Here is a 22,955-nt window from a genome sequence, read left to right as displayed (position 1 = left end):
CCCCTGGAGCCACCTGAGACTCGCCGGCACCGATACCTTCCGGTCCAGCCCGCTCCCACCCAGCCGTGGACCAGACTGCAGGTGCGGCGGGGCTCCCGGCCGGGCACGCCCAGTGCCGGGCTACAGGGGCGAGGGGCCCGGGACGTGGCCCCCCCTTGTTGTATATAGTTGGACCCTGTTTTTTTGGTGCCCCCGTTTGCCCCGTCCCCCCCATGTAAATAGTTCTCCCCTTTCTCCTCCCTGGTTTTCTTTTTATTATATATGCCACACAGTTGTTTCTTTGGTTTGTTTTATTTGTGTACATATTGCTTTGGTTGAACGTTTGTACTTAGTTTTCTGTTTGTGCTTCACATATTTATTTACACCCCAAAAAAAAGGTTCGGCCAGAAAAAAAAAAATTTACGTTCACCCACAAGTTCGGGCTGTCATTTGTCCAGGACAAGTTGGGGGGGGGGGGCGGTGGGGTGCTCCATGGTGTGGGCGTTGGGGCAGGAGTGTGGGGGAGGAAGGGGCGGGCAGTAGGGGGCCTGGGCAGAGTTCACCCCGCGGCCTGTTGGTCGAAGTAGGCCCGCAGGGCCTCCCGGACCCGGGTCCCCTCGGGGTCCACCTGCCGACTGGGGGCAGCAGGTGGCTGCACGTGTGCCCTGCCGGCCTCTGCGGCCCAGCCCTGCAGAAAGGTCTCCCCCTTGCTCTCCACGAGGTTGTGCAGGGCGCAGCAGGCACCCACAATCTGGGGGATGTTGTTGGGGCCCGCATCCAGGCGGGTCAGGAGACATCTCCAGTGTCCCTTGAGGCGGCCAAATGAGCGCTCCACCACCTGGCGCGCACGGTTCAGGCGCTCGTTGAAGCGCTCCTGGCTAGCGGAGAGGTGACCCGTGTAGGGGTGCATGAGCCACGGCCGGAGGGGGTATGCCGCATCTGCGATGACGCAGAAGGGCATGGTGGTGTCCCCCAGAGGGATCTCCCGCTGGGGGATGTAGGTCCCCACCTCCAGCCGGCGGCACAGGCCCGAGTTCCGAAAAACCTGGGCGTCGTGGGTGCTGCCAGGCCAGCCCACGTAAATGTCCTGGAAACGTCCCCGGCTGTCCACCAAGGCCTGCAGGACGACAGAATGGTAGCCCTTCCAATTGAGGTATCGTCCTCCACTGTGATGCGGGGCGCGGATGGGGATGTGAGTCCCATCCAGAGCCCCGAAGCAGTTGGGGAAGCCCAGGGTGGCAAAGGCGGCGATGGTGGCATGTGGGTCCCCCAGCCTCACGAGCCTGTGCAGGAGCATGGCGTTGATTGCACGCACGACCTGCAGAGAAAGCACATGGGACAGCCCCAGTGAGGGGTGAGCAGGGTGTGCGTGGCCCTGCCCTGCCCTGCTCTGGCCCCCCTGCCCTGCCCTGGCCTCCCCCTGTGGGTTCTCTTACCTCCATGAAGACAGCCCCGACGGTGGCCTTTCCGACACCAAACTGCTGCCCCACGGATCGGTAGCTGTCCGGAGTGGCCAGCTTCCAGACAGCGATGCCGACCCGTTTCTCCACAGGGAGGGCACGCCGCATGGCAGTGTCCCGGTGCCTGAGTGCAGGGGTGAGCCACTGGCACAGCTCCAGGAATGTCTGCCGGGTCATCCTGAAGTTCCTGAGCCAGTGGTCGTCGTCCCACTCCCCAAGCACCAGCCGCTCCCACCAGTCGGTGCTGGTGGGGTAGCTCCACAGCCGCCAGTGTGTGAGGCGGGGGGTGGAGCGGGGTGCTGCAGGGGTAGGGGTTGAGCCCTGCTGCCCTGGGGGCATCTCCTCCCCTGGGGCAAGGAGGTACTCAGCTGCCTCCCACATGGCATGAGCCAGGGCAAGCCCTGCTCCTGCCGGGAGGGCTGGGTGGACCTCTAGCTGCTGCTGCTGGGGGTCCATGACTGCGGCGCCCGGGGTCTGTGTGCCTATGGCTTCTCAGACCGCGTGCTGTGCAGGCTGAGTGTATGTGGGAGGGGCCCTTTAAGGGAGCGGCTAGCTGTTGCCCCGGAAGCGCTAGTCCGCCCGTTGACCCTGTCTGCAGCTGTGCCTGGCATCCCTATTTCGATGTGTGCTACTTTGACGTGTAGACGTTCCCTCGCTGCGCCTATTTCGATGTTGGGCTGAGCAACGTCGAAGTTGAACATCGATGTTGCCGGCCCTGGAGGACGTGTAGACGCTATTCATCGAAATAGGCTATTTCGATGTCGCAACATCGAAATAAGCTACTTCGATGTAGGCTTCACGTGTAGACGTAGCCATGGAGTTGCTCTGAGCAGCATTAGCTGAAATGGGTCAGTACTGCAGGCCACCACACCCACTGGTGGAATGGCAGGGGGCACATCCAGGTCTCTGATTCACATTCCCCCTCAAAACCCCAAAGGCCTTTAATGTTCAAGAGCCCTAGAGAACACATCACTGTTGTTTTTTCCCATTTTATACTTTGATCCTGTGGCTAGGGGCCTCGAGCATGCAAAAATAAATCTGAGTTCCCCTTGGTAAACCCTGTTCTAGCATGATTTATTCTTGCCCCTGAAGACAAAATCCCAGCCCAAACCAACCATGATGGCATGGCTAGAATGGTATTTAAACATGCATATTTTTGTCACTTATGTTTTAGCCAAGTACCATCTACCTTACAATCAAGGGGATCCTGAATTAAAAGTTATTATAATGAAGGTATAATAGGAGGGTAGCTTGGGAAGGGCTGCTGCACCTCTCTAAAAATAAATGAAAGCTGTGAGTCCACACAATGAAGAGCTCTCATTTAGAATGGCCCAACAGATGTTACTTGAAAAAAATGCAATAAAATTAAAAGTAGGCTGAAACACCATATTAAGAGGAAAAATCATAGTGGAGAATTCTATTAGTCGGCAAAAATATCATCTCAAAGGTGAAAGAAGCCCAAGTTTTCAGAATGTTTAAAGCGAGGGAGGGCACAATCCCCGCAGCCCATCCTGTAGAGAATAATTATGGAGAGGTTTCTCTTGAATAGACAAAAGTGATCTAATTATGACACATCCATAACTCCTTCCTTGGTAATGCATCCTACTGAGACCAGAAACATTTCTTTCACATCAGGGGCTGAAACTGTACCATATCCACTAGCAGCCCACATTAAAATAGGTTATTTTGTGCATTTAAATCAAATTAAATACAATTTATTTTTAATTCTCTTGAAACTAAATTAACAGAAAAGGTAATCAACACAATGAAAGCTACACCTGAAAATTGATCATTTTTGTCTTAGCCAGTGCTAAGTTAAATTCCAAAAACCAAGACTTACTATGGAAATAATTATATTATGAAGACCAAAGCAGTCCTGTCCATTTGCAGCAACTGTAAAGATACAGATTAGAATTTTTATTTATGTATTGACACAGTCATTTTAAACGACTTCTGAAGACAAATCTGCTTTACAGAGGAAAAATAACAACCTTAAAACACAGCCAGCCACTTAAAGCTGCAAGTGATATACCTGGTACAAACACAAACTTTTTGCAGACCACAGGTGCACAAAATCAGTTAACAAAGGCCTATTTATAAATGCAGAAATTATTGTAACAAAAATATTTCAATCAGGTATGTACACCTCTGAGTAACTAAACATCTGTACGTTGAGGTTGATTATTCAGTGGCATTCAAATTTAGATAAATAACTTGCATATGCAATCAGTTCAGATTTTTCAAAAAATAAATTCATATAGATATAATGAACACCAATTTTGTTTATTCAGTAATCAGTGTACTAATCTCATGTACTGTAATTTAACACACGTGCACACTTATGTACAATTAGCCCCAAACAATACTTAGCATGTATGTAGTTTTTAATCTTTACAGAACTTTATAAACATTATTATATTACTCTATACAATACCCTGTAAGTAACCATGAACTTCCCCCCTCTGCAGACCATTACTCAGACAACTAGTTGTTATCCGCTGAGGCTTATTAATGTCATTGGGATACCTGTATGAGTACAGCTTTGCAGCACTGGGTTCTCTTCTCCCCATTCCACAGATGGGGAAGCTGAGGCAAGGGGTTCAAACACTTGACGACTGCAACAGAGGAAGTCAGCATTTGAGCTGGGATTACAACTAAGGAATATTTGGTTCTTGTGCTCAAATAAAAAAGTTTTAATGATGTAAGACTGTGTAATTGAGCTCTTTTTTATGTTGCTTGTGGAACTGGCAACCTACTCAGTTGCCATTAACAAAGCATGAGATCTCTATTAATTAAAAAAGTGGCTTCCCAAGCACAGTCAAACCATAAGAAAAGGTGGCAATAAGTATAGGTTTAATAAATTTAATAGAAATAACCAGTGTAAAAATAAGAACACATTAAACAGAATTATGTACATGAACACAGAATATGAGATCATAGAGACAGACTTAATCCTTAACCAATGAATGAAAGAACTTCATTTCATGAATATTTGCCATATCAGCTCTATGCTTCATTTACTGGTTACAGCAGAGAGGAGGGTCATGTGCACACCCTATTTTCAGCAGCATTGTATGTCTGACAAAAATCTTTTTTCTCCCCAAGTCAAAATTTCCGTATTAAGACTAAGAGGGCATGTCTTCACTACAGTCCAGATCAGCAAGGCCTCTGATCAATCCAACAGGGTCAACTTATCACATCAGGTATAGATGCAATGCACTGACTGTTGATTGGTCTTTGGTTGTCTCTGGTACTCCACCTTAATAAGGACAAGTGGAGCTGATGAGAGTGTTTCCAGTCAACACACAGTAGTGAAGACACCATAGTAAGTAGATCTAAGTACATTGACTTCAGCTATGTTATTCATGTAGCTAAAGTTGTGTAACTCAGGTCAATCTCATGCTGTAGTGTAGACCAACTCGGAGCAATATTACTTTTCTGCCACCTATGAAAAATATCTGGCTCCATTACTTCCAAGTTATAGGAATGCAAAAGAAGTAGAGCACAGAAAGACTAGTAAATATCAAGATGCTTTCCTAGGCATAACTAATTAAAATGAAGCCATTTTCAAAGTTAAAGATTAGTTAGAAATAATGAGAAATTCCACATATTTAGATCTTCCATAGAACTAATATGTTTCATTTCTGCAATAACCATTTTTAAGATGTGAACTCATTACATATGTTCCAACAATGGTTTGAAAAGGCCCAACACGAATCTCTTAAAATTCATCCCTGTCATTCTGACTGAATCTTTTAACGTGTGTACATTTGTGCTGAGACAACTTAATATCTTTTACTGGACCAACTTTTGTTGGTGAAAGAGACAAGCTTTCAAGCTACACAGAGCCTCTTTCACCAACAAAAGCTGGTCCAGTAAAAGACACTGCCTCATGCACTTTGTCCCTAATATCCTGTAACCAACACAGCTACACTATCACTGCAAACTGCATTTATATTATCAGACCAAAATCAGAATGCTTTACAGTGTAAGCTTAAATGTCTACAGTTGACTCACCAACAAAAATAGCAATAGTGCAAAAAACTAAATCAGAACAGAAGGGTTTTTTTTATGCCACAGACATAGGTCTAACAATTGGCTCAAATATACTGCAGATCATTTTAGCTGAGAAAGATTAGGCAGAAAGAGAGTCTTTTCTACTTTACAAACATGTAGCCACATAGTTTGGCTTCCTATTTTCCCCCACCACTGCAGACAAGCACCAATAAAATTACCGATCCTCTCCAATTTGAAAATCTGGTATTGACCTATTTAATCTTAGAGCTTTTAACAGTAAACAGGCAAGCTACAAAGTGAAGGTAACACCAGGTTCAGATGCAGCAGTAATCATTCAAGATGGCTAATGTGAAGGGGTTGCTAGCTTCTACTACACTTCAGATAGCCCGTTCCTTCCTCTGATAATGTGTCTGTGGGACTGAAAGAAGAAATAGAGCTAACTTGTTCTGTCCCAAAGAGAGAATAGGATTTATGTGCCCTAGCATCCTTCTAAATCCCTCTGTCTGGGTTTACATCTGCTCTATAATAGGTATCACTCCCCACCCCACAGGATATGTCTACACTAGCCCCAAACTTCGAAAAGGCCATGCAAATGGCCATTTCAAAGTTTACTAATGAAGCGCTGTGGGGCTAGTGTAGACACGGCCACATTGATCTTTTTATGGAAACAAGCTCAAAACCAAATGGAAATAAAAACATTTTTACTACTGTGTCTCAGTACTTAAAATCTGAATACGTATGGCTATTGTGATTTATTTGGAGGGACTCTTAAAACAACACACAGGAGAAAGGAATAAGCACATCAGTCAACACATAAATAACTCTGCTGAATGCCAAACAAAGGGTTTGATATGCTTTTAAGCAGTAGCAGTATGAAGCAGCAGGAGCAGAACTGCCATGCAATTAAGATCCTGTTTACATGCAAATGTCTTCATTAAAAACAAAAGGGAGAAAAATACAGAAAAAAAAATATATACAGTCAAAGTTTGTGTAAGAGAAGAGGAAACATATCCCTGGTAGATGAATGATAGAAACAGCACAATTTTTATTCAAATGGAGCACTGTTTGAGAGACAGGCTTTTTGAGGCAGCTTTCACTAGATAAAGTGAACCCTGAACTATGGTCAAAATGAAAGCATGGGTAAAACTAGGGTTAGGCTAACTACTAAGATTAAAGAGCTGCCAAATGCTCAGCTAAACATTATGAAACTAGCATAGTTTCTATGCCTTCTTACTTCTTGAAGAATGACATTTGTAGGATAACAGGATTTGTTTTGCTCCTGTTTTCTCACTTGAAATCAGCTGTAACAAATAAGTTACACAGAGAGGATGAGGACTTCAACTAAGCAAGACAACAAGGTGGTCCATCACCAAACTGCGGCAGATGGCTATTTTTGTAACATTCAGAGCTTGAAGGACAGAATGTATGTGTACTCTTCATTTTATGTAGAGATTTAAAAAAACAGAAGCAACACAAAGGGAGCAGTCTTTAGGTAAATCCCATCACACTGTATAAACAGTTCTGTTTTGTTCTTAACACTATAAACAAGAAAGCAACACAATGTAAATGATGCCTGGAGTACAGTGAGAAGGGCATCTTCTAACTAAAGAAGCAAACGGTGTCAATCACTAACACTTGCACTCTAGTCTCCGCATTAGAAATTGAATAAATGGTAGTAATACAACCCCAAACCTGGGACCCTGCTCTTCCATTCATATATGAGTGTATTTAACTGCTTTCAAGCATTTGAACAGGTAAGAATTCATCAAGGTATAAACCTGTGTGGTTTAGCCAGTGGCACAGGAATACAGAACAGAAAACCGTCTACTGTATTGAGTTCCATAGTGATCACAGCACTTCAGAACCAAAAAGCCCAAGCAGTTCATGGCAGAAGATAAAAGTAAAGAAATAGATACATAGATCTGTGAAAATGTCTCCCATTTTGCTATAGGTATCCATGGAGCGACTAATCACTTCTGCAGGGATTCCTGACAGTAAAAGAGCAGCAGTTAATACTGTAGTTTTCATCTTCTTTTCACCCTAAATATCAAAAACAGAAACAGTGATTACTAAATTATTTCATCAGCCACTATCCAGTTCTGCTTAAGGCAATACACCTACTATTGAGCCAATACTTCAATATTTGTTTATTTGAATTGTCAAGATAAACAATATACATTTCATCCCCTTTGACGTTTTGTATCCATTCTATGCAACTGTGTGCTAGCACTAGGATTCTCAACAGTTCCATCTTCTGTTGTTGCAGCAGATTTCTGCTGAGATGGCTCCCATATTCTCTCAAGCTATTGTGGCAAATAGGGAAGTCTGAGTTACTTTAGCTCTGCTGGTAAACCTTGGCACAGACCTATCTTACACTAAGAAAATGTACTTTTGTTGGTGTTGCTTATACCAGTTCCGTGTATAAATTACACTGGCATTTTTTTTGCTGGTATAACTGTCTCTATACTAGGACTTCTGCCATTACAAAAATATCAAATATATATTCCTAACTGACATTATCAGCAGAAGTTTCTAATGCAGACCTGCTCTACGTTTCCGAGGCTTTCATCTACCCTTTCATTTAAGGCCACCAGTCCCTGTTTTCTGTTCTCAAACTGCCACCGCATACTAATCACATGGTGAGGAGTCCAGACAGCAAGACTCTGCTTTAGCAATAAGCACCAAAAGGTAGTAACTGCTAGAGAGGATGCAACCTTCTCTTATCCTTCCCTGGGTATTATATCTCCCAATGATTGACAAGGGATGAGTGGACACTCACTTGGTGTGTCATGCTGATTTTGAACTGTTAGTTCTTTAGGGCTAGGACTGTCTTCACATTTATTAATGAGTCAAGATCAATTTGATCACACTGTCTCAGGAACCTGAGATCTTGATCATTTTCCTATGCACAAAAATTTAGTTTGAAACCTGACACTTCTACCCACTGACCATGTGAACTCTAGCAAGAGTAGCTGGGACTGCTTGGTTGTTTTGTTCTTTTATATCAGAAATCCAAGCAAACAGTTGGGGGAAGGTGCTCTTCTATTCTCAGGAAGATATATGGGATCCCACAAGTTTCCACTATTTAGAGAGATGGCCAGCAAGGAGATTGCACTGATTTCTTTTTTCTTCTTAAGTATTCTGATGATACCCACTTTGTATTTTCATTTCATTCAACCCATACATAATATGATCAAATTTATTTGACTGAAATCATGGCATGACAAAAGCAAACTGACTAAAGCTCAATGGTATGAAATTGACATAATGACCAGCAAGGGCAAGAAGCCAGGACATGTAACAAAGACTGTCTCCCCACTGAATGTCACTCACATGTGCAATCTGAGGTCTTGTTAGTTAACAGTTGCTTCTGGATAATCCTAATGGCCATGACCCAAACCCCTTTCTCCCATCTTTTTCCGGTCAGGAGATTATAACTGTCTCCAGATGCAACTCTGCTCTTGTAATCAATGTCTTTATAATCTCTAAATGAGCTTATGGCAGTGTGCTCTATTTAGGGCCTCTTCATAAATGGATTTGGAAACAACTTGCATAAAATGCAGCAGCTTACTTCTGAAGCAGCGTCCCCCTCCATCACTACACATACACTGGCTGTCAGGATGGTTTCTAGGTCAGGTTCAAGATGTTGATTTTGATGTATAAAAATCACAAATGTCATGGCATCCATCTGCTTAAAAGATAACCTCTCTCTCCATGCAAGATTGCGTCAGATGTCATCAAGCAGAGGTGATCACATGGATGTTCCCTCAGTTTTCTAGATCAGTGGTTTTTAACTAGTGTGCCTGAGGACTGTCCAAGGGTGCCATGAAATTTCGTCAATTTCCCCTCACTGTGGCTCTTTGAAGAGCCAAGTGCTGGGAGGGAATTGACAACACTGTGCCAGCTGGGGCTCAAGTAGCAAGGCTGCCCAAGTCCCAACTGGTGTGGATTTGTCAATTTCCCCTCCCCCATGCTGGCTATTTGCAGAGCCACCTTGAGGGGAAATGCCAACTCCACAGGATCCCATTTGCACTGGAGGCAGCTGAAATGCTGCTGCCTGTCCCAAACAAGCTGGTGGAGACCTCATCCCCACTCCCTGCTGTAACAAGGGGAAGGAAGGGAGGTAGGTCAGGAGCCTGTTGGAGCTAGGACGTGGTTTAAATGCCATAGCCTGGCTGCAACCGCCTGACTGGGAGGGGAGCCTGTTTTCAATGGTTACTCATTTACTTGATATCCCAAGTATGGCACTGAAGGGATTTTGAAAATGTGTTTGTGCTCGCTGTCTAAGATGGTGTGCTCTGTGGTGGCTTTGAAATGTTAATGCATTTGATCCTTGTTTAGCTTGTTATATGCACTATTATGTTGCAAACCTCCCTAGTAAGACAGGAGCCATAGTAAACACAAGTAAGTAAATGTGATGTTTATGAGCTGATTCAGCTTAAAAAAAAGCAGGTGTGCTTGTAGAATTGTTTGTCTCAATGAAGTGTGCTGTGTTACTGAAAAGGTTGGGAACCACTAGCCCAGATGGAACTGCTGCAGTGTTCTCTCTAGAAAGGCCCTAATGACATTCACATTTCTCTCCAGTGGTCTGTAATAAAAGTCTTAGTTTGTTGACCATTATGAGGCCTTAAACTCCATCTCTTGGAATGGTCATTAGAACAGGGCTGAGAATGTAAGACTAAGGTTTTGTAAAAGCTGATGTGGGAATGTTTTGGGACTGCTGTTCTTATGATGGGTGAAATGGCTCTTTGTTGTGTTACATATCATGGCTTAAGTTATTTGTCAAGTGTCTTAAAATCTAAAATAGGTATCTGTTAAGCATTGTACACTGAACTCCATTTTTGAGAAAACTAAGTTGTGTGAAATTTTAAAAATTTCCAATCTACTACAGTTCAGAACTGCAACTTAATATTATACAGTAGAGGTAAATAAAGCCATCTATGAACATTTAAAACACAGTTTTATACGCGGGGTATCCCATGCATTTTTATAAAGCAATAAAAATGGACACATATCAGAATGACCTGTGTTACCAAATATTAGTCATTACTTGTTTAAGCAAATAACTCACACAACATTAATCATTATAATATATTTAAAAGGAGGAAGGGAGTTTGGCCAAGTTCTCACAAAATGTTCCAGGAAAGCTATACTTTCCACCTAGCTATCTCTACCACAGAGATGGACAGAAAGACCTATGGTTTAAGGCAATGTTTCCCAAAGTGTGATCCATGGCCCAGTACTGGTCCTTGGAAAAAAGATACTGGTCTTTAGAAAATATACAAATTATCGCTATGTACTATTATTATTGTGAATAAATAATAAACAGTGAAATTTATTCATTTTTCATTTTTTTTTAAATGTGTGTTTATTTTTGGGCCGCAATAACAGGTACTTAAAAAAATGGGTCGCAAGTGTATAAAGTTTGAGAAACCCTGGTTTAAGCCATCACTGCAGTGCATACAACAAACCGTAAATTTTATCAGTGGGCATATTATTGCGAAACTGAAAACATCCCATCTTAAAAATACTATAAAATTTAGAATTATGGACACTAGACCGTTTAAAAAAAAAATCTAAAAAGTGAGTAGTCCAGGTGATCTAATCCAGGATGGAGCCTCCTAGTACATTGTCTGGTGTTTTCTACAGATCAGTTTAGAATGACTTCTTGAAAGTTCATTGTTTTCAATTACACACTTACCTAAGAAAGCCCAACCACTCATTTGTTCCTGCCTATAGTTAACCCACCACTCCTCTTATAAGGAACAGCTGAATTTTCAACTACCTTCCTTTACAATGTAGGCTGACAAAAACATCAGCTAAGCAGTCACTTCATTGTAATTAACCCGAATAGTATATAAAGCAAAGGGTACAACTTCTTATTGATGAGTGGGAAGTTAGACATGTGAATAAATTCTCACATTTCAAATTCTTCTACCTTGACTTGGGCCCCACATTTAAAGTTATTAGTAATCGAATTCAGAGATATTGAAAATGAAGGACAAAAGTTCAGCTCACACTGAGGTGAAAAATTCTGTGAGCTCAAACATCTCATGCACGTCATCTGTGGAGAAAACCACACAACGCTGATCACAAGTAAGTACTGCATGGATGGAAGGTAAATACTTCCTAATATAGGAAGAACTTCCTCTTTTGACCAGATGTTTTCAATTGTATTATGACTAAAAGTTTGCTAGACATAAGAGAGAGACAGTAGAACTCATTTTCACTTGAGGCTTTAAACAGGATTTGAATTAAGATCCTTACAACTTAAAGGCTCACGCATCAACCCCCCAATAATACATGTCCTTCATTTCACTACCTTAAAATGAAAAAAGAGGTCATATCGATATGTCAAATAGTCAGTTAAAACTGTCTGTAAAGTACATTTGTACTATCAGGCCCATTCTAAATCAGTCTTGCAAATGTTTAAATTAAACTGATCCTAAAATTCATCTTTTCTGAGTACTGATCTTACCTTTGGAAAATATTTGGACAGTCCCATATATGCAAGTTGTAGTGTAAGAAATGGAGCAAATATTGACTGTGAACATTGAAGAGAAAACATGAACATTAGTCAGACAAAACAAACAGGAGCAAACTTATACTTTCAAGGAAAATGGGATTTATTTGTAATAAAATTTCAGTTGCTGCTCTGAAAAATCATTTCTGGAAAATAACCATGTTTACAAATACTGGTGGCCTAAACAAATCAACTAATCAATTAAAGGAAGAATAGCTGCATAATTTTATGGAGGCTGCATCTAAATTGCCAAGAACTGCCAGCAAAAGACATGCGAATGTGTTGCACAGGTCATGCATCTTTTGCCGAAAGTTCTGCCAGGAGAAGCTTCTCTGACATTTGGCCCATCTACAGGAGCCAAATGTTGGGGGGAAAACCCTCTGTCAAGACACCCTTTCTTCCCTGTGGAACGAGATGTTCAGGGATGCTCCCGACCGGCAGATCTCTTCCAAGAAATCTGCAGTCTGGACGTGTGCTCTGCAGACGCCACTTCTACAGAAGCCTGCATTCTAGACAAAGCCTTAGGACCTAACTCTGAAAGGAGATGCACAGACTTGCCAAATGATTGTTGCCACAGTTACATCATCAGTGCTGTCTAAATTCAACCCAATTGCTCAGAGGGGGTACCTTATGCTAGCTACATATTTTTAGATTAGATTCCAGCTGGAGACACAGGCAGATGGTTGAAGCTGTCTCTAAGGGAATGAGGTTATAGTTTTCATGGACCTCAACTGCCACCTAGCGGCTGCATTAACCAGACAGTGCAAGTACAGAGATGACTACTACCTCAAGATGACTACTCAGAGCTTTTGCAAGACTGGCTCAAGAGAAAGAAAAATTTCCTATTCATTTAGTCACCATCTACAGATGACAGCCGTAAATATATGGCTATTGTGTCCTCTAGGGCTATATCTACAAAGCAGCCTTATTTTGAAATTAACTATTCCGGAACAGCTATTTCAAAATAGGACTAATGTGGGATTTGCAGCACCAAAGCAAATTTTTCTCAACTCACCAAGTACTTGCATACAAAAGCCCGAACTCCAATGGCAAGAAGTGCACACCCCACCAATCTAAAAATGCGAAAAGAATCAAATTCTTCCACTGCATTTCCATTCTCTTGACTAGGCTTCTCACTCATCAGCTGGTGTCTTAGTTTCATAGCTTCATCAAATCTTGATAAGTACTGATCTAATCCATGTCGAGGTGCCCTCTGTGAAGTTTCTGATGCCAGATCCCCTCTGCTGCGATGCCGGAGCTCACTGGTACAATCATTACCGAGCTCAGGAGTTTTACTGAATAAGTCCTTTTTATCTCCCTTGAGCTCTATAACGCCACTCGCATGATCAGATGTTCCTGCCAAATTACAGACAGAATCACCAAGTACAATTCGCTTTGAAACTGCAGGAAGAGGGAGGGAGTTTGGCTTATCTTGCTCATGCTGAAGTTTTGATTCTGTGTGACTGTCATCATCTAAAGAAGAGAAATAAAACATGGAGCATGTGATTCCCCATGAATATTTAGATTAGCTTCTCACCCTGCAACATTTTGATGCATTAAAACATTTCTAAGAAACCACAGCTTTACAATTCATAAAAAGATGTTCAAAGTTTTCCTTACAGCATTTATAAATAATAATTAATCCATCTTCCTAAAAGGGTAAGTAAAATGAGAGGTAAATAAGTGACTACCCAGAAGTCCCAATTTACAAATAGAAAAATTGACGCAGTTATTAAGTGACCTGTCCTAAGCAAGAGGAGACATCTGTGTTAGAGCTAAGATTCGAATGCAGGGGTTCCTGACACTTATTCCTATACACCAACTATTATACCACATCTCCTGCAGAAGAACAATAAAAGCCAACTTCAGCATAAAGACAGAAGTCTGTTAATTTGACAAAACAAAAGAGCAGTCCAGTAGCACTTTAAAGACTAACAATTTATTATTAGGTCATGAGCTTTTGTGGGACAGACCCACTTCTTCAGATCATAGCCATACCAGAACAGACTCAATATTTAAGGCTCAGGGAACCAAAAACAGTAATCAAGGTTGACAAATCAGAAAAATTATCATCAAGGTGAGCAAATCAGAGAGCATAGGGGCAGAAGGAAATGGGGGGAGTCAGAATTAGATAAAGCAAAGTTCGTAAAAGAGTCCTTATAATGAGCTAGAAAATTGCCATCCCAGTTCAAACCACATGTTAATGTGTAGAATTTGAACATAAAAGAGGGTTCAACAGCCTCTCTTTCCAAACAGCTGTGAAAGCTCCTTTTCAGTAAAACACAGACTTTCAGGCCATTAAGAGAATGGCCCACTCCACTAAAGTGCTGGCTGACAGGTTTGGGAATCAGGAGCGTTTTATGTCTGTTTTATGCCCATTATTTCTTTGTCTAAGAGAGTTTGAAGTCTGCCCAATATGCAAAGCATGTAGGCATTGTTGGCACATGTTGGCATATATGACGTTAGCTGAAGAACATGAGAATGTGCCCATGATTCTGCGAATAACCTGGTTAGGTCCAGTGATCCTATCCCCAGAATAGATATGGTAACAGAGTAAGCCATGCTAGTCTATACACTATCAAAACAAAAAGCAGTCAAGTAGGACTTTAAAGACTAGCAAAATAGTTTATTAGGTGAGCTTTCGTGAGACAGACCCACTTCTTCAGATCATAGCCATACCAAAACAGACTCAATGGCTATGGTCTGAAGATGTGGGTCTGTCCCACGAAAGCTCACCTAATAAACTATTTTGCTAGTCTTTAAAGTGCTACTTGACTGCTTTTTGTTTTGCCAGAATACATAGGTGGATAAAGTTGGCAACTGGGCTTATTGCAAGGAAAAGTTGCAGGACTGGTATTCTTGTGGTTGTTGGTGAGAATCTTCATAAGGTTGGGAGGTTGTCGGCAGGAGAGAACAGGCCTGTCACCTAGGGCTATATGCCATCATGTGCCAACAATGTCCACATGCTTTGTATATTGGGCAGACTTCAAACTCTCTTAGACAAAGAAATAATGGGCATGAAACAAACATAAAAACGCTCCTGATTCAGAAACCTGTCAGCCAGCACTTTAATGGAATGGGCCATTCTGTTAATGACCTGAAAGTCTGTGTTTTACTGAAAAGGAACTTTCACAGCTGTTTGGAAAGCGAGGCTGTTGAACTTTCTTTTATATTCAAATTCAACACATTCACACGTGGTTTGAACTGGGATGGCAATTTTCTAGCTCATTATAAGGACTTTTTTACATACTTTACTTTATCTAATTCTTGACTCCCCCCATTTCCTTCTGCCCCTATGCTCTCTGATTTGCTCACCTTGATAATAATTATTCTGATTTGTCAACCCTGATTACTATTTTTGGTTCTCCATGCCTTAAATATTGAGTCTGTTCTGGTATGGCTATGATCTGAAGAAGTGGATATGTCCCACACAAGCTCATGACCTAATAAATTATTTTGTTAGTCTTTAAAGTGCTACTGGACTGCTTTTTTGTTTTGATAGTATATAGACTAGCACAGCTATCTCTCCATTACTGTTGACAGCGACTTCAGAAGGTCTAGACTTTTTATTATACACACACACACACACACACACACACACACACACACACACACGCACGCAACTGGCTCCAAGAAGCTCAATGACTCCCCTCCACCATTACACTCCCATCTACATTACACAAGTTCATATGACACTTTCTAACACACTAAAATACATTGAAACCTTTGAATAAAGCATAATTAAAACTGCAGCTGAAGTTGTACTAACAGCTAAAAGATTCAGCCCAAGCGTCAATACAGCCAAAGTCACAGTCACTGAGCAAATGAAAAAACAAATTAAAGCACTGAGTTTGAGGAAAGATTTGAAGAAAAGCATCTGGAACACAGGAAGAAACAGGTTATTTCAAGCAAAGAGAGTAATGTTAAAAAAAGCACAGAATTCAATGTGAAACAGACAAAAGGAGCATTAGGGAGGAATGGATACACCATATGCAGCAGAGCAGGTATGGAAGGAAACAAACCAAAATGTAGTCAAGAAGGGAGCCACAGAGTGTTAAATGAGGACAATGACCTTTGATTTGAGAAAATATAATAAAAGGATATTCCATGCATGGGCATTAAACCAGAAAAAAAAAAAAAAGCCTGTGACAGATTTTTTGTAATAAAAATGAAATCATCACTGTTGATGACAATGCTTGCAAATTACAATCTGAACACTCAATCGATACTAGTCTTTTACTTTCTTCACAAAATTTTCTATGACAGATTATGTATTACCAATAGCAAATTTGCAGTGGAATTCTGGAATTCACACACAGTTGACAAATTACTACATGAACTAGCTAAGACAGTAAACATGTTTTAAATTATTTCCAGACATAGTTTTAGTTAAATTTAGAAATAAAACAAAACAATTATAAATAACAGAAAGTTTGAAAAAAAATGTAATACCTTCCATATAAATGTGATAACAATATGAAAAACAACTTGTGGAAAAATAAAATACTGGAGCAAAAGCATGGCATAGCTATTTAAGAGATCTGGAGAATGAAGAGAGGATGCCACAGTTCTGATCTGAACTCTCTTCGGTTTCTACATTCTTATGATGTGGGCAATTCATAGGTGCATAAACTGAGAAGCAGAGAAGCTAATGATTCTTTTTTGAAAGAACAATGGATTGAAAGAGCCAAAAGAAGTGCCCAACATCATCTACTCAGTGTTTCTGAATAAATAATTCCTGCCATAAGAAAAAAAATGAACTTGGCTTTTGAAAGTCAAATTTTATGTATGAGGTAAACCATTGTTTTATCATCTCATCACCACTGTGCTGGAAGGGAATCACTATAGTAACAACCATTCCTCCTTTCCCTTCATACTTCTACACTTCTTGCCTATCCTCCCACATGTTTATATATTTATGAGTGGCATTACCTGAATAAATTACTATACTACAAATAAATACATGAGCATGTGGGAGGATAGATAAGAAGAATACCATTATAGTTTTAAATGCTACAGGTATAAATTGCACTGTTTAGAAGATACTTCTGTCTGGGAACATGTAAGATGCCTGCACACGCTAGTGTGACCAGGAAGAGATGCCAGTGAGCCTGGTACTCCGCCCCACTGAGTGATAAAGTCATGCCAGAGAACCTGTCCACTTGGGGTGCTGGCTTCTTCAAGTAGTGGCCCAACAGGCTGCTACTTTTTCAGCTGTGGTTCTGTGTAGAATCCTGCAGCTGCATGGCTCTCCAATTTGAATCTCTGGATATAAATTATGTATTTGCACAGAGCTCCACTGAGACCATCTACAAAACTGTCAAACAGGAATTCCTGCTTATAAAAACAAACTATACCACTAAAGGCAAAGGGAATAAAGAATACTGTTAGAATTAAAGACTGACTTACAACTTTACATTTCATCAGCTTTAACTGTTTTTCTGTATCTTTAATAAAATGTTAAAAAGATTGATATGGTAGTTATAATGAGAGTAAGCCTGTGACGATTTTGCACAAAACCCCAAACCACACTTAATCCATTTAATGTTGTAACAATGAAGCAGATTTATTAGCATGTCTTTGTTGGGCCTCAAAGCCCCTAATCAACACAACAGGACACAATCCGGTCAACCCTGTACTCACAAAAAATTCCGTTCATGTCAACAGCAAATTTGCATGTAAAGAGCTTTCAGGAGTAGACACTTATATTGTAAATTATATTTGGGAGTCAGAAAGGCTGCTGTCACCTTATTTTGTGTGTAGACAGTGCTATATACAACAATCATGATTTATAGATAACAGCAATAACTCTAACAAACCAAAATGCCCTGTAAAGAAGCTTAGTGAGATTTCAATGAAAAGAAACATGGCCACAAGCAGCAAACCTCAATATTAGAGCAAGCTGGAACATACAGAAGTCACCAAGCATATTTTACAGATGGCAGACAACTTGGAGGTCAAGTGAAATGATTTCTATTCCAGATACAAGAGGGAAATCTCAGACATATATGTACACTGTACCGAAGTGTGTTTCTGCACAACGAAGTGGACTCCGCCAATCTATGCAGTATTTATGGGTGTGCTACTGGATAGCACGTAGAAACATAGGGAGAGGAGAAGTGATGACCACAAAAAAGCCCCAGCACAGTCAAGCCCTCCCCCATCTTAGAGCCTGTTCCCTGCTCCAGAAGAGGAGGAAGATGCTATCACTATTATCCATGCCCGGAGCCCCTCGTCTTGCCCAGAGATAGGGGAACTAGAGCATGGTAAGTCCTACATCCCAAAAACTGAAGGGCCACCCACAGCCTCCAGCAAGCCGGCCCCAGGTCCCCCTGCCCTTTTTAATGGGAGGAGTCTCCCGCCAGCTTGGCTCCCTTCAGTGCTTGGAGGCCTCCCAGCACTCTGTCCCTCCCCTGGCCCAGCCCTTCCCCGATGTCACCCACAGCCCTCCCTGCCCCGCTCTTACCCCTCAGCCCGCCCGGCCGGTGGAAGCCCATGATGCGGTTGATCCTCTCCTCCGAGTTCATCAGCAGCTTCCTCCGCCGGAGCTCGGCCCGGCGCTGTGACACTGAAAGCCCCGCGGGGATCCCTAGGGAGCCGGGGGCCGCCCCGGCCCCGGCCCCAGCCCCGCTACCGTCCACTGCAGCCAGCACCTCCGGCTCCATCCCCAGCAGAAAGAGCACAGGCGGCTCCGCCCCCCCTTCAAACAATGGGGCCAGCCTCCCTCACACATAGTGCGCATGCGTAATTGCTGCCGCCGGCCTGGAGACCCCTCCAACTGCTGAAGCAGACGGTGCCATCTTGGGTGAGGGCAGAGGCCCCGGCAACTTGGAGAGACTGAGGCCGGCAAATTTCACTAACCCCGAACCTTGTCGGAGCTGGTGCCCATAGTAAATATGGTGACTCCGCCCTCGGGATGACGACACAAAGAAGCCGCGCAGCGGGGGGTGTCGCACTGAAGCAAGGCTCGGCAGTGCTGACGCTGCTCGGGCGCGGGGTGAGCGAAGTCCTTGCCGTGCAGGAAGCGCTTGCCCCCGCCGCTGGCTGCCCGAGGAGACGGCACCGCAGAGGGGGAGGAGGCGCTACGCCCCCCGCCTGCCGGTAGAGTCGGAAATGACCTAGCGTCCCGCTCACAGTGGCTGCCCGGGGAGCAAGCCCCGAACGGCCCCCTGGCGCAGCACCATCACCCTCAGCCCCGGGACAGCGAGCCGCACTCTTCTCCCCCACCCTCAGTCCCGGGGCAGGACGCCGTACCCTCCCCCCCAATGCCGGGGCAGCGACCCGTCCCACCCAGGAAAGAAGTTAAAATCCAACCTATTTTTAACCGTACCAAGAGTGCGCTAACTGAACCATAGGTAGGGTGACTACACCGCTGTATGGCAAATACGGGACACCGGCCTCCAGGGATGGAGGGCTGCTGTCCCATGTTAGGGTTCCTCCGCGATGGGGGCTACTACAGCCTCCCCGTGAGATTGGAGGATGGGGAATCCTTGCAGCTGGGGTACAGGAGCTGCCCCCCAAAGGAGCAGCCACATAGCAGGAGTTGCTTCCCTGAGGCACGGGATGCTAGGGAACCAAGCATCTACCCCTTGGAGGTGCTCCCTGGCAGCAGAAGCTGTCTCCCATAGGTGTGGGACACCAGGGAATGAGGCAGCCACCCTGCGGCAGAGCTCACCGGCAGTAGGGGCTGCTACCGTGGGATGCCGTGGAGTAGGGCAGCTGCCTCACCGAGGAGCTCCCCTGCAGCAGGAGCTGCTGCCCCAAGGCACAGGGCACCAGGGAATAGGGCAGCTGCCCTACAGAGGAGCTCTCTGGCAGCAGGGCCTGCAGCACTGAGACACCAGGTGCCAGGGAACAGGAGCCCTGCAAAATATGGGACAATTCACCCATTTTCTTAAAGTCAGGATGTCTGAGACAGCTTAAATAAGGGACTGTCCTGGGAACAACAGGACAGATGGGCACTTTAACCACTACTTTTCCTAGTTCAAAACTCAACTAACACACATACATGGAGACAGCCCTGCAAACTCTCACAGCCAACTCACTAGAAATGGGCCTGAATCCCAAACCTCCCTTCCACTTACCAGAACTTTAGATGAGATCTGAATTTCCCTGAACTTTATGGTGCAGTCTCATCTCAAGTAAATACCTAGCCAAAATACTGTTTTAAACTTAGTGTTCATAAGGATCTTTCCTTCAACCAACATTGTAGTCTGATATTGAGAGTTCACTATGCTATTAAACTACCCCACGGTCCATTCCTGGTTGTAGTGATGTGTCTTGTGTGTCTCTAGGATCCCGAGAGCTATGCCAGCGGGAGCTACAGCTCCTGGAAGGGTCACTCAAACTGGACAGGTGAAAGGGTAAAGACGAAACAAATTTGGATCACCTCTCCCCAAGGTAAAAGGGGTGGCTTAGATTTAACAAATCTGTCCCTTTAAAAAGAAAAAGGTTACAGAAACATCTACAGAGAAACCTACAACTATACACGTCTCTGGAAGAGTTAGCAAACCACTTGGATTGAGTATGAAGCATAGCAGGGAAAGCCGAAAGAAGCTGCTGCCCTGCAGATGACTTTTCTCTCACCCAGGACAACCACCCAGTTTGGTACGTGGCATGTTTGGACACTGTATCAAGCAGGGAAGACACCACAGATTGCAGCAGAGATGAAATAGTACCTGCTTGCAGTTCTGGGCTTGTGAGAGACAAGATGGACACAATCTGGGCAGCTATGCCTAGCAACAGGTGAAACCCTCATCTATTCAGAACATGAAGATGATACACCACACACAGAAGGCATGGGCTTGAAGTTATCAAGAGACAGTCATCTGGTGCTTTAACAGTGTGGACAGCAGTATCATCACACATCATCACAGCCAGATTCTACTCCGAAGTGCAAAGGTATTAACTGTGAAATGTTATGCACCAACCAATGAAGCAGCTGAGGAATTTAAAACAAACTTCTACAACAAACTACAAAGTGTGTTGAACCCGAAAGCAAAGAAAGATATGTTGATTTTGAAGGACAACTTCAATGCAAAAACTGGAAGCGTAAATACAGGCAGAGAACAGACCATGGGAAAAGAAGGCCTATGCAACATGAATGAAAATGTGTCAGCAGTTCTTTGAGAAGATCAGTGCAGGACATCCATGCTAGAGGAGGAACAGATGTAAGTTCTGACCACCATCTGGTCATGATAAAACTCAAGTTCAAGCTCCAAGAGGTACAACACAAAAGCAACCAACCCAGGATGGAGATTCAGCGCAGAGCAGCTGAAGGATTTAGAGATGAGCTGATTTCCAAGTGGAGCTGTCCAACAGATATGCATTTCTGGTAAACCCCATCCTGAAAGATGCTACTGTGTAACAAATTAGGGAACACACCAAAAACAGCCTGGAAAGAAACCTGCAATAAAACATTGGGAAAGAGGACAAGGCATCACAAAGAACAGATCACAGCAGAAACTGAGAAAGGACAGAAAAGCAGGAGTCAACAGCAAAACAAGAGCAGCCAAGGTGGAAGCCCAGAGACTGTATTTAGAAGCCAACAAGAAAGTTAAATCGGCAGTAAAATGGCACAAGAAGAATTTTGTGGAACTCCTTGTACAACAAGCCGAACAAGCCGCAGGACAGAGAATCTTGAAAAAGCTGTAACATCACACAGAAGCTAGCTGGGTCATGGCATAAAGTGGATCAGCCAATAGAGGATAAGGAGGGGCGAGTGTTAATGAACCAAAGTGAGCAGCTCAGCAGATGGAAGGGGCACTTTGAAGAGCTATTGAACCACCCTGCCCACATGGAACCTCTGAGTTACCACCTGCAAATATACCTCTGCAAATTAACAGCAGCAGACCTACAAAAGAAGAAATCAGAAAACCCACTGCCCATCTGAAAAGCGCCCAATCCAGACAACATCTCCACAGAAGCAATCAAGGCAAGTAGTGGGACATCAGTCAACATGATGTGTAATCTGTTTGGGAAAATTTGGGATATTAAGGAGATCCCACAATACTGGAAACATGACTATCTTACCAAGCTTCCAAAGAAAGGCAACCTAAAGGAATGCAAGAACTGGAGGGGCATGACATTACTGTCTATTCCAGGAAAAATGTTCAATAAGATTCTCTTGAGGAGAATGAAAGCAGAAATTGATAGACAGCTCAGAGAAGAACAGGCTGGGTTCTGAAGCAAGAGATCGTGTACTGACCAAATAGCAACTCTCAGAATGACCATAGAACAGTTGCTTGAGTTCAACTCCCTGCTGAACATAACCTTCATGGACTTTGGAAAAGCCTCTAAGCGTTGATAGAGAAACTTTGTGGAAAATACTGCAACACCATGGCATCCTATTCAAAATTATTAAATTGATCATTCAAGGTACAAACCCTCAACAGGCCAAGTTGTTCACAATGGTGTCTTGACAGAATCCTTCAGCATGCTCTCAGGAGTACAACAAGAGTGCCGATTGTCACCTTTCCTGTTCTTGATCACAACAGACTGGATTATGAATAGGACAACAGATGGCCATCAACATGGCATTCCGGGGACACTTCAAACAACTAGAGGACGTTGATTTTGCTGCTGCTGTCTCCCTCCTTTGACACTGACATGAAAGCACGGAAGAAAAGATTACAACACTAGACAAAACTGCTGCAGTGACTTGACTGAGCATTAAAAAGGGAAAGACCAAGACAATGCAAATCAACCAGTCCAACAACACCATCATCACACTCAGAGGGGATGACCTGGAAGACATGGAGCAGTTCACCTTCTTGTGGAGTATTATGAGCAGAGATGGAGGAACAGTGAAGGATATTAATGCCAGGATAGGGAAAGCAACAGCTTTTAAGACTCTCCGTCCCATCTGGAGTTCACAATTAATATCTGTGAAGACAAAACTGTAGGTCTTCAACACGAATGTTGAGTGTGCTTGTTTGGATGCACAACCTGGCATAGTAAAATGTCTTCAAATCACT

General features: G+C 43.3%; 1 protein-coding gene across 1 annotated transcript; it reads right to left on the bottom strand.

Moving 5' to 3' along the window:
• Positions 1–3,330: 3,330 nt before the first annotated feature.
• Positions 3,331–18,656, bottom strand: CAMLG (calcium modulating ligand). Its single transcript, XM_075009475.1, has 4 exons — positions 18,446–18,656; positions 12,995–13,452; positions 11,935–12,000; positions 3,331–7,496 (listed from the first exon to the last, which is right to left on the bottom strand). Exons 1-4 carry the CDS (start codon positions 18,642–18,644, stop codon positions 7,305–7,307), a joined length of 915 nt encoding a protein of 304 aa, XP_074865576.1. The 5' UTR covers positions 18,645–18,656; the 3' UTR covers positions 3,331–7,304.
• Between the last annotated feature and the right edge of the window lie 4,299 nt (positions 18,657–22,955).

This window comes from Carettochelys insculpta, chromosome 15 (genome assembly GCF_033958435.1).
Source record: "Carettochelys insculpta isolate YL-2023 chromosome 15, ASM3395843v1, whole genome shotgun sequence".
NCBI lineage: Eukaryota > Metazoa > Chordata > Testudines > Carettochelyidae > Carettochelys > Carettochelys insculpta.
This window is presented reverse-complemented; position numbering and strand designations above follow the sequence as displayed.

What these genes read in the sequence shown, in the direction of transcription:
- CAMLG (XM_075009475.1), bottom strand. Translation starts at nt 18,644, where the DNA reads ATGGAGCCGGAGGTGCTGGCTGCAGTGGACGGTAGCGGGGCTGGGGCC. An exon ending in CCGGCCGGGCGGGCTGAGGG is followed by an intron (nt 13,453 to 18,445) that starts GTAAGAGCGGGG and finishes TCTCTTCTTTAG; the next exon opens with ATGATGACAGTCACACAGAA. An exon ending in CTTTTGTATGCAAGTACTTG is followed by an intron (nt 12,001 to 12,994) that starts GTGAGTTGAGAA and finishes CAATGTTCACAG; the next exon opens with TCAATATTTGCTCCATTTCT.